Raw genomic sequence first — 15,217 nt, 5'->3', positions numbered from 1 at the left:
TTTTAACAACCTCTTGCTTTCTTCATGTATGATGTCTCTGATGTCATCCTACAACTTGTCTGGATTCGGTCACTAGTGTTCAATAGGTCAAATCTATTCCTGAGACGGTCTCTAAATTCAGGTGTGGTATACCGAAGGTTGTACTTTGGCTCTTGTGGACTTGTTCTCATTTTCTTCAGCTTCAACTTGAACTAGGATAGAAGCAATTGATGGTCTGTTCCACAGTCAGTCCCCAGCCTTGTTCTGACTGATGATACTGAGCTTCTCCACGGTCTCTTTCCACAGAAGTAGTCGATTTGATTCCCGTGTTTGCCATCTGGTGAGGTCCATGTGTATAGTTGCTGTTTATGTTGTTGAGAAAAGGTATTTCCAGTGAATAAGTCATTGGTCTTGCAAAATTCCATCATGAGATCTCCAGTGCTGTTTCTGTCACCAAGGCCATATTTTCCGACTACCAGCCCTTTTGAATTCCAATCACCAGTTATTATCAATGCATCTTAACTGCATGTTTGATCAATTTCAAACTGTAGAAGCTGGTAAAAATCTTCAATTTCCTCATCTTTGGCATTAGTAGTTGGTGCATCAATTTAAATAATAGTCTTATTAACTGGTCTTCCTTGTAGGCATATTGATATTATCCTGTCACGGACAGCATTGTACTTCAGGATAGATCCTGAAATGTTCTTTTTGACAATGAATGCAATGCCATTCCTCTTCAGTTTGTCATTCCCAGCATAGTAGACAACATCCAATTTTCCCAGATTCATACTTTATACATTCCATGTTCCGATTATTAATGGATGTTTATAGCTGTTTCTCCTCATTTTGAGTCATGACACATCAGAAAATGAAGGTCCCGAAAGCTTGACTCCATCCTTATCATTAAGGTCAACTCTACTTTGAGGAGGCAGCTCTTCCCCAGTCATATTTTGAGTGCCTTCCAATCTGAGGGGCTCATCTTCTGGCACTATATCAGACAATGTTCCACTGCTATCCATAAGGTTTTCACTGGCCGATTTTTTCAGAAGATTGCCAGGTTCTTCCTTCCTATTCTGTCTCAGTCTGGAAGCTCCGCTGAACCTGTCCACCAAGCACGACCCTGCTGGTATTTGAAATACCGGTGGGATAGCTTCCAGCATCACAGCAACACACAAGCCACCACAGTGTGACAAACTGACAGACGGGTGGTGGTGTACTCTACGTAAAGTACTTAAAATAGTACCCACCACATAGTAAATGCCTCAGTAAATGCTTTAATGTTTTTATGATTAAGAAAACTCTATGGCTGGAGTTGAGGAGGCAGAATGGAACCAAGGATGGGGTGGAATAAGGAAAAGAGTTTTTGACCTAGGGCCAAATGGTGAATTTACAGCAGCCGAAAGAAAAAGGCCTCCCTTTTCCATTGATCACAGAGGCTAAAAAGAAAGTACAAACTGGAGTCAGAATTACAAAAGGAACTGGCCTCTACATAGAAGGGTGCAGGAAGGGCCTGAAGAGCTAGGTGGTACATTGTTTGACTACACTATACCAAACCTCTATAGTTAACAGGGCAATTTCAGTCCCTCCAAGACCAAAGAGTTGACTCATAGACATTACAGAGAAAGAGTACAGCCTGTGGTCAGATAACTGAGAATGACAAATGCTCTGAATTCCACAGGTCCAGACCCTGGGCAAGAAGGCCCCCTATTCTCTTGGTTGGTGATGGGGGACGTTACCCACGCCAGCAACATCAGAACCTGGCCAGAGAGGCTTCTGCTCTGGAACTAAAGGTGTATTTTATAGATGTGGTCATTCAATAACACACTTATTCAGAGCCTGCCAACGCCAGGCTGATCAATGACCAAGGGCAGCACAGGGCTGCTGGGACAAACCAGTCCCCTCCTCCCTGTTCAAGACCCTCCTACCAGCCGGAAAGCAGAAACACAACTTGGCAGTAGCTGCATTTTACAATTAAATGTCTAATATTTAAATCCAGTGTAGAGACAAAGATCTCATGTAAGCTGGGGTTTTGACCTAAGCAAACGGAACAGGAATGAAGATATAACAGTTTCTAAAGCAGGGCTAACCCATGTGCTGGATATAAGTGGGAAATGGTGGCATGTGTCCTACTTTGAGGACTGATCCATGAAAATCAGTGCACATAAATTATGGTGTGGCAGATACTACTGGCTACCTACCAATATCTCTCCTTCTCTCCTTCTTACTTACTGGCCAAACTCCAGTTTTGCTCAGGGCTACAACATATGTAGTTTTAAAAAAAAAAAAGACAATGACCAGCATCCCTTGTGGCATGGGATGCCCACATGACAGTTCTGGCCACTACAAAGTAAGCTAAGCCACCTGATGGAGCTTCTAGGCATGCTCTTTTAAAGGGAAGATTTGGCTGCCACTACTCTTTTGTCCTCTATGGGTCTCCTTTCTCCTGCCTGGAATAGGAACAGGAGACAGAAGGTAGAGCCACCATCTTGCGCTGAGGCAAAAAGGCATTAATATGAAAATGAATGCCCCGTGCTAAGAATGGCTGAACAGAACAGCAGAAGGAAATGGGTTCCTCACAGTATCCTGGAGGCCCACACAGTCCTGCATTGCTGATCTCCCAACTTCTTTCACAAGAGAAAAATCCAACTCCCATCTGGTAAATCCACTGTTAGCTGGGTTTTCTGTTAGGTGCAGCTGAACCTACTCTTATGTGATATCTACTGTAAAAGACCATTTATTTTACAAAAGCCTTACTGAATTATTTCACTGGCAAGGTGCCATGAGCTATGAATTAATTTGATTCACAAATAATTTTCCTGACACACACCTGATATAATAAGGCACACATACTAGATGACACTCTCCTGTTAACATAAAGTAATAACTCGCATCACAAGAATCCTGAAGAGCTATTCATAAATATAGTGGTGATTCTGAGTGTTCGCTAGCGTCACCCTGGAAGAGCCTTCTGAGAAGATGGAGTGAATGGGCAACCACCTAGGGCCAAATCCTGCCCTGCTACTTCCCAGCCATGTGACATTAGTCAAGGTACTTAACCTCGCTGTGCCTCAGTTTCCTCAACTGCAAAATGGGAATAAGAGTGCCTACTCAAAGGGTGGTTGTGCATATTAAATGAATTCATACCTGTAAAAAGCTTAGACCTGTGTCTGACACATTGTAACATTTACTGTACATTTACTACTCTGATGATAAAATTGGCAGTGGATAAAAATTAATAATAAAAGCCAGAAAAATTAATTCATTCTTTAGACACCAGCTTGGGTCTTAATGCCTGCATCTGTCTAATTACACTGACATGAAAGTCAGCTGTAGATTGCAACCGGGTTTACAGAGTTTCTAAACCCAAGGCTTTCTGCGGTGCTCATAATCACCATACCCCTACTCATACAATACCAACAGTAGCAGAGGCTCCATGAAGAGCTGCTTATCAGCAGGGTATATTTATAAAACGGGGGTTGGGTAGCAAGGTTAGCAAAGACAGCTAAAAATAGGCCTACAAGCAAACAAGTTTTCATAAACCAATAGTTGGTTAAAAAGTCAATACTTTTCCATCATTACCATGAGAAATATTCAAGTAATGTGTCATGCCTTGTGGGTAAATGCAGCCTCTTATCCTCTAAGAGTCAGCCACACACACACTTGCTCATTTTCTCTGTTTTAAATTCTAACACTAGAAAGTATCCAGGTCATTCTATGAAGCTGTACTTAGAGTCCAAAAGGGCACAGCAGAGGCGTATCTAAGGTATGGCAGGTATGGCTCTGTCCTGGGCAGCACGTGAAGCAGGGGAGCACTACTGAGCAGTTTCTATTAATCTGTCACGGCCCAACATCCTTCCTCAAGCACGGGAGACACAGGCTAGGGGTGTGGTGTGCAGAGGGGGGGGCACTTGGCCCGGGGCACAAGTCCAAGGGGGAGCCAGACGAGGCACGGAATAACATTCTGAGGCACCACAAATATGAAAGGTGCCTGACTGAGAAATCCAGACAAAAGCGGGGAAAGTGTTTCTACTGACACTTCGCCGCTGTCAACGTCTACTCATCTTGAAATTGGGGGAGAGGGGCGCAACTCAGAGATTACCCCTGGGCACTCCTGACCCTCGCTAGCCCCTTCAGGGGCACAGCTTCAGTGCTTGCCATAGGCGCTATTTTCAGTCGACACACCTGGGCGCACAGCATTTGGTATAAAGTTGCCAAATGCGAGCCACAGGCATGTAACCTAATCAGCATCTAATGCTTGGGACACCAAGGTGTTGAACCACCCATCATTGCTCTTTCAGGTCATGAGGAAACTTTTCTAGATGAGAGCAATCTCAACTAAGCCATCACATCAAGACAGCTAGATGCCAAAAACACGTATTTATCTGCTCTTCCTTTTAGATGCTAAACAAGCATAACAGGATGTGAATTTACACTTCTCCTCTCCCAATCCCAAGAGGGACCAAAAAAAAAAGTCACAAATCTTAACGGTGTGAAGATCGCGCTCCATAATCTTACTGGGTACTTGTCACCATTTTCTGCTTGTACATTATCAAGCAGGCTGGCAGAGGCTCAGGAAAGTAAAAGTGGTAAGGTTTAACCCTTTCTTTACTCTAGAGCCCTGCTGTCCAATAGAAGTATTGTGTCAGCCACAAGTGTGATCTTGATCTATAGGTGTTGTTTAACATTTTCTAGTCGCCACAATTAAAAAATGTAAAAATAAACTAGTGAAGTTAATTTTATTACTAAATTTAGTTTACGTAACCCATTATATCCAAAAATATTGCAACAGGTAATAAACATAAAAAATTATTAATGAGCTATTTTACATCCTTTTTTTTCACACCAAGTCTTCAAATCCAGTGTGTACTGTACACTGACAGCACATTTCAATTCTGACTAGCGACATTTCAAAGGCTCAGTGGTCACTTGTAGTTACCAACTACCTTAAAGGCCAGAACCACCCTAATGGCTGTTGTTGGGTACAGTCAAGTCGATTCCAACTCATAGCGACTCCATGTGACAGAGCAGAACTGCCTCATAGGGTTTTCTAGGCTGCAACCTTTATGGGAGCGGACTGCCAGGTCTTTCTCCCACAGAGCCACTTGGTGGGTTAGAATGACCTTTCGGTTAGCAGTCGAGCACTTAACCATTGCACCACCAGGGCTCCAGCACCACTCCAAAAAAACCACTGTGCAGAGTTGATTCTGAATCATAGTGACCCTGTAGACAGAGTAGAACTGCCCCATAGAGTTTCCAAGGCTTTTATCTTTAAGGAAACAGACTGTCACATCTCTCTCCTGCAGAGCAGCTGGTGGGTTCCAACCACCGACCCTTTGATAAGCAGGTGAGCGCTTAACCACTGCGCCACCAGGGCTCCTTTTAGGACCACTCTAGAGAAAAAACTGCTGAAAGTATGTCAGTCCCATAAGTTGCCTCTATGTTGGACATACAAGTGAACAGATCACTCAGTCTCCGGGGAGAGGCAATTTGCTAGATGGGGCAATCTGGTAGCATCCTGAGGATGGAGAAACGCAGCCCATTTCTACGTAAGGTATTTACAGCTTTCGAGTTACGATTTTGTACCTCGTACTGACAACACTCTTTACTCTTTACCCAGGCAAACCTAATCGCCAATTTGCAAGTATTTGTTTTTTTATCTTCATTTTAAGTCAGAGCCCAGGAAATGTGGTCCCTGACAAACCTCTTCTCAGGAGAGAGCGGACGCCTTCTCCCAGAGGCTCAGGAAACAGACATGCCCCATGACACATCCCACCCTTGTGGGACGTCCCATCCCATGGAGTACTATCGCAGCATGGAAATGACATGTGGAGATGATGGGTTGTCATTGTGCCACGGCCACGGGTGAGACAGTCTGAAGATGACCTGATCTTACCAGTATTACCTACCTCACAGGCTTACTGGGATGACCAAGGGCAATAACAGAGAGCGCTTAGGAAACTGTAAAGCGCTATACAACTCTAGTTACCATTACTGAGAAAGGACACCATTCCTCACCTAGAAGAGCAGACAGAGGAAAGAAAGGAAAAAACAGTAACTCGAAACAGAGAGATGTTGAATTGGGGGGGAGGGGGAGCCCATGAAAATCTATTGGCTTTGCTGGACTTTGTTCTCTTAGAAGAGTACAAAGAGGCTTGAGGGCCTCTATCGCCTTACCCTCAAATGCTTGGGAGACGCTAAAAAGTGAGCGAGGCAGCTAAGAGTGCAAGTTTCCACCGCTGCCGACCACCTATTACCACCCTCCCCACCGCTTTTCCTCATGTGAACTATTGTATAATTCAAAAAACAGTGGTTCAAAACAGTTCGAGTTCTCCTTCCCAATTCTTAAATGTGGGGTAAATATGCCGCTCCCGCCAGAGGTACTGGCACTTTGCCGGAGCAAAAGTCGGCGACTCCGGAAGAGTCCTGGATGAAGGTTTCTCACCCGCGCAAGCGCCACCACGTTGGCTCTTCTGCTGCCCTGTCGCCTTCTCCAACAAAAACAGAAAGGCTCGGCGGACTGCCGGCGTCCCTTACCTGTCCAATCGCCGCGTCATGCCCGCGGACTGCTCTGGGCAGGCGGCATTTACGAGGTCCGCGGGAGGCACCGACACAAAGGCGCCTTGTGCCTCTGCGCTCGAGGACGGGCCGCCGGGCACCGCACTCCCAACAGGGCAAGGAGGGCGCCACCCGCCAGCATCCCCAACTCTCACCCTCCAGAGAAAGACCACCCCTTCTCTGCGCTTTCAAGATGGGACTCCCTCGCCTTGCCACAGCCGGTACCCCAATAGGAACAGCTGGGAGCTCGCAAAAGAGTGGGGGCGCACAGGCCATGCGGCAGTTTGCACCGTCAACACGCCGCGCTTTCGACGCGACCCGACCGCAGACGGAGCTAAGCACGCCTTCCCCAGCACCCAGCAGCCCCATCCCCGGCTGGAAGAGTCGGGGCCCCCAGATCCGCTCACCTCTAGTCCAGTCCACCACTTGTTTGGGGCTCCACTTGGTCACTGGCTCCATGGTAAATGGCCGCGCGGCAGCCGGGCTAGAGCGTCGGCGTAAAGTCCTGGAGCCTGCGTCCCGGGGTCCCTTCTCGGGAGGGCGCGCCCCCGGCTGGTCCCTGCGCGCCGGAGCCCTCCGTCAAGGCTGCATGCCGCGGTCAGTGGGTCATGCCAGTGCGGCCCGGCGACACACGGGACAGCTGTGCGGCTCCTCCTCCAGTTGCCACCGTCCAGTTGGGGCTCCTCCTCCTCCTCCTCCCCTGGCGCCTCCGGGACCCCGGGCACAGCCGCTGCTACCGGCGGCGGCGGCAACCCCAGACCCTCCGGCCTGGGCGCGGGACCCTCCCTCCGCCCTCCGGGCTGCCCCTAGGCCCAGGGCCACTTCCTCCAGTCCGGACGCGCGCGGCCCCCTCCGACTGCCCTTCTGCGTGGCGCTCTCCCGGCTCCGTGTGCGCCCGCGTCCCGAGCTTCCTGCCCGGCCTCCGCCGGCGCTGCGCCCCCGGGGTGCACGGAGAGGACGAGCGCTCGGGTTACAAGTCTCCGCTCGCAGCGCTGGGAACCTAATAAGAGAGGGGTGGGGCGGCGCGGAGCGAAACTCTCGGGGGGCGGGGCGCCGTGCTCCTCCTTCCGCCGCGCGCGCCCGGGGAGTCCAGCCGCGCTCCCTTCCGAGGGCGGGCGGTGGGGCGCGCCAGAGTCCCACGAGCCGCGGGCTGGGTGCGCCAATGGGCTTGTGGTTAGCAGGACAGCCTGTCTTGGTAGGAGCAGCGAGACGCTAAAAGAAAGTAAAAGAAGGATCTGCATGTTATGTTCAGTTTGAGTGCTTTGTAACACAGTATTGCTCTGTAAGCCCTACTCATTGTAAACTTCTTAAAGCAAAATAGCTTTCTTTTTTAATGCTACTCCAATGATATTTCCACTTCGCCACTGAAGTTAATCCTGATAAACTGGTAACTGATAACGTTTAGCTTTATATATTGCTGTATGGTAATATTCATATTTGCAAAGTGAGCTAATGATGCTCATTTGGATTAGTCATGAACCGGGAGGAGAAAGTTGCTAGCCAGCCAAAAAAAAAAAAAGCGTGTGCACGATTTCAACTGACTGACATGGGGAGGGCCCTCCTTCAACGTTCACAGGACTCCATCTGGAGCCAGAGTTAACCCTGAATTGGGGGAAAATCCTAAATTCAGGCATCTGCCCCTCCTCTTTCAAGCCTTCCCTGAATCCCCTCCCCAGCCCAGTGAACTTTGCCTCCTACCCACGCTCAGAATTTCTTTTGACGCTTAATAATTCCTACTGTCGATTATGGTTATTTATTTACATCTTCCGTTGGGAAACTGTTAACCCCTTGAGGGCAGAACCTACTTCATGCTACCTAGTTTTCTCTCCTCTCCCTTTCCTGACGCCTAGCTCAAAGCACCCGGCGCGGTGTGGAAATGTGGTTGGTATCTATTCATTCTGTAAATATCTGTGGATGCCTCCTGTGTGCCAGCCACTGCGTTCGTTAACTATGTGTTGAGTTATGTGAGATGTACTGTTTAAACAGGTGTGTTTTGGACGTACGTGTTGGGAACGTGGCTAGCAGCAGAACTGAGCACTTGTGTACTTTGATGAGCTGGCATGAGCAAGCAGAAGAAACATTAAAGAAAGTGAAACATCAGACCCCCTCCCCCATGCAATTTATGTATGGGACTGAGGAACCAACCGCAGCCACACAGAGACGCGCCACTATCAAATACAGTGAAACCTGTGAAAGCCGAAACCTGTGTGAGGCAGAAGCCTGTCAGAGAAGGAAAACATAAATATTTTCCACTAAAACAGCGATAGATGTGGTAAGATTGCACCCTGACAAAGGCGGAAAACTTTCCACACCCCGACAAACAAGGAGTTCTGGCTTTCGTGGGTTTCTTATTCACACTGTATAATGATTCTTTTTGAGCAAAAGACATTGGCAGAGCAAGAAACTTAGCAAAGGCAATAGCAGAACTCCTGGTAGAGTCCTTGTTCCGGGGTGGTGTGGGGGGAGATAACCTTGAAACTTACTACCATCTATTGTTAACCATTTTTTGGCAGTAAGTATGGATAAATGTAACCAACCTTATCCACAGCTTTAGTTACAGCTATTAGTTCGTATTGTGTCATATTTAATTATGAATAGGGTGACCACCTACTTTATCTCCAAACCAAGACCGTTCTGAGTTTGAAAGGAGATGCTATCAATAATCACACGGGAATAACATGAATAAACCAGGTCATATGGTCCCTGGAATTATGAAGAAAAGCCAAGTGTTAATGATTTTACTGTAGAATTTTACTGGATGTTTTCACAATGTTTTCAAGTTCATTTGCATTAGTCATTACTGGGGAATTAAACGCTAAAATGGTGGGAGGCAAGCAAAGGTTTGCAAAATTTCACCCCATTGCATCAACATGCTCTATCTATACTCGGCACATAAACACATCACAGCTAAAGGAAAAAGTTATGTTCAGATCTCTAACCGGAAGACCAATTAACTATCTAAATGAATTACCATTCTGTTTACACTTCAAGCCCTGAAGGCTAATTACTATTTAAATAAGGCCTTCTACCTTAATTATAGCTGTTAGCATATGAAAGTTTTAGGGAGGCCTGCCTTCCAGTCGGAAATGCAAACTTGAAGAAATCCGAAGTCACTACTGACCTGCAGTAAAGGCAGAGTCTTAGATAAATAGCTTTGGGAATTAATGTCTGTGCAAAATAATCTGTAAAGTTGCTAATTTTTCTTCTCTGCTAGCTATAATCTGTAGCTCTAATATTTGCATTGCATATGCACGCACATCATCAAACTGCAGCTTTGCCATCTTCTTCAGAAGCAAGGACTCTTCATTTGAACCCTGATGGTTACCACAGCTCCTTGCACATAACAAAAAGCTGACTACACCTTTTTTTAACTGGAATGAATTCATAGAAGAACTGATCCTAGAACCCAGGCTTCCTCGATCTGTCTTTCTTCATTTTCTTCGTTTTCCTGAGTTTGGGTCTACTTGACTATTTAGGTCATGTATTCAGTCAATGAAATGTATATGAGATATGTGTAAGGCACTAAACTAGGCCCTAGGGAGATTCAGAAATGAGCACAGGGCAGCCTTTATAGAGCAAAACCGTCACGTGATTTTCTGAGGGGTTAGTCTTCCACAGTCTTTAATTAGAGGGACGTGCCCTGATAGACCCAGAAAAGGGAATTTGAAGGATCACTGTGATATTAACATTTTAGGCCAGTCTACATGGGGCAAGCAGTTTGTGACTGGCTGCGAACCTAAGGTTGTCAGTTCAAACCCACCCAGAGGCATCTCAGAAGAAAGGGCTGGCAGTCTACTTCTGAGAGGTCACAGCCTTGAAAACCCTACAGAGCATAGTTCTACTCTGACACAAATGAGGTCGCCATGAGTGGGAATCAATTTGATGGTAACTGTCATATAGATATTATTAAAATTTTTATTTGAAAACTAGGGACGGAGTATTTTGGATGAGTGGTTATTAATATAATTTATTTAATAACTACCCAAAAAAAAAAACTGATTGCCATTGAGTTTTGTCCAACTCATAGCGACCCTATAGGATAGAATAGAACTGCCCCGTAGGGTTTCCAAGGCTGTAATCCTTCGAGAAGCAGACTGCCGCATCTTTCTCCCACAGAGCAGCGGGTGGGTTTGAATCGCCGACCTTAATAACCACAGGAGAAGCAAAATAAGCAAAATTTTAAACAATAAATTATTAATCTGTAAAGACCCAACTCTCCCAAATTCCAAAAAATATTTTCCAGAATGAAAGAAAAAATAACAGTAATAATAATAATAATAAAGCGAGCTAATCCAAATATTCAATTTTGTCTCCCCATCTATAGGTCCTTCTCTTGATTATCATTTTCTTCCTATTACATTGCTTTTTCACTATTTTCGGAACATTCACATTTCATGTTTTTTTCACATATAATTGTCTCCTGCTTGTCCCATGTTATGTTATCTTTTATCATGAGATATCCCAAACAATTCTGCAAATTGCTGCCTGGGAAATACCCTGCAGTTAGAGCTAAGCATTCTTATCTATGACATTACCTCACTGCAAAGTCATCGGTTAACTACATTCTCCAGGCTGCTGATGATCGTGTCTTTCCGTCAATTCACACCATAGTAATGTAGTTATCTCCGTAAATACACCAGGTTCCCTATCAGATAATTCACGTAGTAAAGCCCGCAAAGGGTTGGTTTTGTGTGTGTGTAGTTTTGTTTTTGTTTTGTGTCTTTTTCATCTCACAAATGCTCCTGGACTTATTGAAATTCTTTGGATCATTCAGGTACATTCATTAAATCATACTCTAGTAGAACGGAGCCCTGGGGCGCAGTGGTTAAGAGCTCAGGCTGCTAATCAAACTGGTCAGCAGTTCAAATCCACTGGCTGCTCCTTGGAAACCCTATGTGGCAGTTCTACTCTGTCCTCTCGGGTCGCTATGAGTCGGAATTGACCTGACTGTAATGGGTTTGGTTTGGTTTTCTGTAGTAGGAAAGCTGATATTTGGCTTTCTTTTACTGAGCCCTACTATAATTCAAAGACCAGTGTTAACTGTTGAATATTCAAAAACCTCACTAATTTAAATCATGTTTGGAGAAGTCGATTAAATCAGGTTTTTCTAATGGGAAAAAAAAAAAAAAAACCCTTAACACTATTAAATTCCATTTTTAAGGATTTATAGCCATAGTTTCAAGAGTTGGTATATGAGGAAACACCCACAAAAGAGCTGAGCTTCCTTACCCTCAAGTGCTAAAAGGGTTATAAAGGAACGAGCTACAGACAAAGAAGGAACCTTCAGCCCTCCATTTTACCCACTGATTTATGCTACTGTTTGTTCCAGCTATCAAGTTGCAGAATGTCCAGAAAGAACAGAGTGCCTTTCCCACCAGCTGTTCTTGCAGTATTAGTTTAACTTTGTGTGGTTCATAATCTCTGAACAAGTATATATAATCCAAGAGCTTCAGATTCAGTGATTTTTTTCTTCAAACATAAATTCCATGTTGATAATGACAAACACTCAGGTGAAAAAAAAAATTGAGTCATTCTAGACCTAAAAAGAAAACTATAAATAAGTTAGGCCAAGTAAACTTTATCATAAGAACTAAAACAGATTTGAGTACCGTAAGCACACTAAGCTAAATTTTTTAAAGAAATTTTCTTTAAGAAGAAGAACATAAAAAAACTGTTTATTTACCACTTTATATTTTTCTAGTTTGAGTTTGGCATAACAGAAATATAATGTCATTTCAAATCAAATAGAAATATATATACAAACGTTCCAGATTATAATTAAGCAGCTTTAATGAGCTTTGCCATCACTCGTCTGTCAGTCTGTCATACTGAGGTGGCTTATGCATTGCTCTGATGCTCGAAGCTAGGCCACTGGTATTTCAAACACCAGCGGGATCACCCATGGTAGACAGGTCTCAGCGGAGCTTCCAGACTAAGACAGACTAGGAAGAAGGACCAGGTGATCTACTTCTAAAAAAATTGACCAGTGAAAATCTTTTGAATAGCAGCAGAACATTATCTGATACAAGAAAAGAAGATAAGCCCCTCAGGTTGAAAGGCACTCAAAATACAACTAGAGAAGAGTTGCCTCCTAAAAGCAGAGCTGACCTTAATGATGTGAATGGAGTCAAGCTTTTGGGACCTTATTTGCTGATGTGGCACGACTCCAAATGAAAAGAAACAGCTGAAAACATCCAATAATAATCAGAACGTGGAATGTATGAAGTATGAATCTAGGAAAATTGGAAGTTGTCACAATGAAATGGAACACTTGAAGATCGATATCCTAGGCATTAGTGAGCTGAAATGGACTGGTATTGGTATTTCAATCATATGGTCTACTATGCCAGACATGGCAAATTGGAGAGGAATGACTTCCCATTCATCATCCAAAAGAATATTTTCAAGACCTATCCTGAAGTCCAACACTGTCAGTAACAGAATAATATCCATACTCCTACAAGGAAGGCCAGTTAATACTATTATTCAAATTTACACACCAACCACTAATACCAAAGATGTGGAAATTGAGGTTTTTACCAACTTCTGCAGTCTGAAATTGATCAATCATGCAGTTGAGATGCACAGATAATTACTGGTGATGGGAATCCGAAAGTTGGAAACAAAGAGGAAGGATCAGTAGTCAGAAAATACGGCCTTGGTGATAGAAATGATACCAGAAATCACATGATAGAATTTTGTAATACTTATGACTTCTTCTTTGCAAATACCTTTTTTCAACAACATAAACGGCGACTGTACACGTGGTCCTCACCAGATGGAATATACAGGTATGAAATTAACTACATCTGTGGAAAGAGACAATGGAGAAGCTCGATATCATCAGTCAGAGCAAGGCCAGGGGCCAACTGTGGAATAGATAATCAGTTGCTCCTATGCAAATTCAAATTGAAGCTGAAGAAAATTAAAACAAGACCATGACAGCCTAAACACAACATTGCGTATATCCACCTGAATATAGAGACCATCTCAAGAGTAGATTTGATGCACTTATGACTGAAGACCAGACAAGCTGTGGGATGACATCAAGGACATTATACATGAAAAAGGAAAAGGTCCTTAAAAAGACAGGAAAGAAAGAAAAGACCAAAAGTGACGTCAGAAGAGACTCTGAAACTTGCTCTTGAAAGTGAAGTAGCTAAAGCAAATAGAAGAAATGAAGTAAAAAAGCTGAACAGAAGATTTCAAAGCACAGCTTGAGAAGACAAAGCATGATAATGAAATCTGCAAAGACTTAGGTAAGAAAACCAAAGAAGAACAAGCTCAGCATTTCTCAGGCTGAAAGAACTGAACAAAAAATTCAAGCCTCAAGTTGCAATATTGAAGGATTATATGGGCGAAATATTCAATGATGCAGGAAGCATCAAAAGAAAATGGAAAGAGTACACAGAATCACTATACCAAAAAAAAAAAAAAAAAAAAAAAGGTCAATAGTCAACCATTTCATGATCAAGAGCTGATGGTATTGAAGGAAGAAGTCCAAACTACACTGAAGGCACTGGCAAAAAACAAGGCCCCAGGAATTGACAGAATATCAATTGAGATATTTCAACAAACAGATGCAATGCTGGAAGCTCTCACTTGTCTATGCCAAGAAATTTGGAAAACAACTACCTGGCCAACCAACTGGAAGAGATCCGTATTTGTGCCCATTCCAAAGAAAGGTGATCCAACAGAATGGGTAAATTATTGAACAATATCATTAATATCACACACAAGTAAAATTTTGCGGAAGATCACTCAAAAGCAGTTGCAGAAGTACATCAACAGGGAACTCCCAGAAATTGAAGCCAGATTCAGAAGAGGATGTGGAACAAGGAATATCATTGCTGATGTCAGATGGATCCTGGCTGAAAGCAGAGATTACCAGAAAAAAAGTTTGTTGCTCCTAGGTGCCGTTCAGTCGGTACCCATGTACAACGGAATGAAGCACTGCCTGGTGCTGTACCATCCTCACAATCATTGCTATGTTTGGCTCCATTGTTGCAGCCACTATGTCAATCCACCTCATCAAGGGTCTTCCTCTTTTTCACTGACCCTCTACCTTACAAAGCATGATGTCCTACTCCAGGGACTGGTCCTTTCTGATAACATGTCCAAAGTAAGTGAGACGAAGTCTCGCCATCTTCGTTTCCAAAGAGCATTCTGGTTGTATTTCTTCCAAGACAAACATGTTTGTGCTTCTGGCAGTCCGTGGTATATTCAATATTCTTTGCCAACATCATAATTCAAAGGCATCAATTCTTTGATCTTCCTTACTCATTGTCCAGCTTTCACATGCATATTAGGTAATTGAAACTATCATGGCTTGGGTCAGGTGCATCTTAGTCTTCAAAGTGACATTTCTGTTTACCTATGTTTTATTGACTATGCAAAGGCATTTGACTGTGTGGATCATAACAAATTATGGATAACATTGTGAAGAATGGGAATTCCAGAACACTTAATTGTGCTCATGCAAAACCTGAACATAGACCAAGAAGCAGTCATTTGAACAGAACAGGGGGATACTGCATGGTTTAAAATCAGGAAAGCTGTGCATCAGAGTTGTATCTTTTCACTATACTTATTCAATCTGTATGCTGAGCAAATAATCTGAGAAGCTGGACTATATGAAGAAGGACACAATGTCAGGATTGCAGGAAGACTCATTAACCACCTG

The 15,217-nt window shown here is 43.9% G+C and overlaps 1 protein-coding gene across 2 annotated transcripts in view; it reads right to left on the bottom strand.

The window, feature by feature from the left end:
- CNKSR3 (CNKSR family member 3) overlaps positions 1–7,400 on the bottom strand; it is a 115,163-nt gene extending 107,763 nt beyond the window's left edge. The window contains exon 1 of one of the 2 annotated variants that reach the window (XM_004368813.2): positions 6,942–7,400. In XM_004368813.2, coding sequence (XP_004368870.1) covers positions 6,942–6,993 — 52 coding nt within the window. In that variant the 5' untranslated portion in view covers positions 6,994–7,400. The remainder of the gene's footprint in view (positions 1–6,941) is intronic. The other variant, XM_023728919.1, reaches the window with a different exon arrangement.
- Positions 7,401–15,217: the final 7,817 nt, after the last annotated feature.

The sequence above is a fragment of the Trichechus manatus genome, unplaced genomic scaffold (assembly GCF_000243295.1).
Source record: "Trichechus manatus latirostris isolate Lorelei unplaced genomic scaffold, TriManLat1.0 scaffold00002, whole genome shotgun sequence".
NCBI classification, from domain to species: Eukaryota; Metazoa; Chordata; class Mammalia; order Sirenia; family Trichechidae; genus Trichechus; species Trichechus manatus.
Note: the sequence above shows the minus strand (reverse complement) of the source record. Positions and strands in the feature narration are given on the sequence as shown.